The sequence below is a fragment of the Ceratina calcarata genome, unplaced genomic scaffold (genome assembly GCF_001652005.2).
Source record: "Ceratina calcarata isolate Rehan_Ccalc_2016 unplaced genomic scaffold, ASM165200v1 scaffold574, whole genome shotgun sequence".
NCBI lineage: Eukaryota > Metazoa > Arthropoda > Insecta > Hymenoptera > Apidae > Ceratina > Ceratina calcarata.
The window spans coordinates 1-1,211 of record NW_017176950.1 but is presented as its reverse complement, the minus strand read 5'-3'; the positions used below and the strand labels follow the sequence as shown (position 1 = coordinate 1,211).

The 1,211-nt window shown below is 33.2% G+C and overlaps 1 protein-coding gene across 1 annotated transcript; it reads right to left on the bottom strand.

Moving 5' to 3' along the window:
- Positions 1 to 6: 6 nt before the first annotated feature.
- Positions 7 to 1,205, bottom strand: mtTFB1 (mitochondrial transcription factor B1). The gene is made up of 3 exons (XM_018032297.1): positions 573 to 1,205; positions 336 to 489; positions 7 to 263 (listed from the first exon to the last, which is right to left on the bottom strand). Exons 1-3 carry the CDS (start codon positions 1,201 to 1,203, stop codon positions 20 to 22), a joined length of 1,029 nt encoding a protein of 342 aa, XP_017887786.1. The 5' UTR covers positions 1,204 to 1,205; the 3' UTR covers positions 7 to 19.
- Positions 1,206 to 1,211: the final 6 nt, after the last annotated feature.

Genomic DNA, 1,211 nt, shown 5'->3' with positions numbered 1-1,211 from the left:
AATTTATTTAGTATATAGATTATAAATCTGTACAATCTACAATTTCAATATTCTTCGCATGACGTTGTGATATAATGCGTCGAGATGAACGATAGTCATAGAATTCTATATCTGGATGCTTTTCTAATAAATACTTATATGCACTAACAAGTTTATCTACATCTTCTACCGTCAGTTGTACTGGTCTTAGGTGAGGATCCAAGTCAGAAAGTTTATACATCGTTTGTGCTAGTTCAGTTCGGTGTTCTATAGGAAATAATGTTCTGAAAAGACAATTGAAACTTTTAAAATCATATTAATACTTAAACATTTCTATATGTACAAAGTATATTTACTCAGCGCCACGTATACTATATTTTTGACGATAATGAAAAATGTGCCGTGTTACTTTCTCAAAAATACCAAATTCGTGTTTTGTTCGTGGGACACTTAAGGGGACAAATGTTACAACACCAACATCAACATCTGGTTTAGGAACAAAGGCCGAGCCTATTTTCAAAGAATAAACACGAAATGAATTTTATAAATAACAAAAGATCAAAATATTATAAAGTAAAAATCGTGTAATATACCTGGTATAATGAAATGCAATATTGGGCGCGTCCAAGCTTGTGCCATTACAGACAATCTGCATCTTTGTATGTTTAATGGTTCAGCCACTAAACGTTCAGCAACTTCTTTTTGAAACGTTAGTGTCATTCTTGTTCTACCAAATTCCCAGGCTCCCGTTCTTTCACTAATTGCTTTCAGCCACTTTATTATGAGTGGTGTTGATACATTGAAAGGTAGATTACCAATTAACTTAATTCGCGGTGATTTATCTTCCCAAGCTTTTATTTCGCTTGTAGGGAACAAATTACTCATGTTTACTTTCATAATGTCATCAAAAATAATTTGCATTTCGCCATTAACTGATGCGAAAGCATCTGCCAACATATCTAACGTAGTTTGAAATCTCGTATCTTTTTCTATGACAATCAGTTTTTTTGGTCGCTGGTTTAAAATGGATCGAGTCAATCCACCCGGTCCAGGACCAACTTCTAACACACAAGAATCAGCAAGATTTCCTGTTTTTCTAATTATTTTATCTGTTAAGTTTGTATCCAAGATGAAATTCTGAGAAAGTTGTTTGATAGCTGTTAATTTATATATCTTCAATATATCTCTTAGACTTGGTAAAGGTGGTAGCCTTAGAACAGACATGACTATTC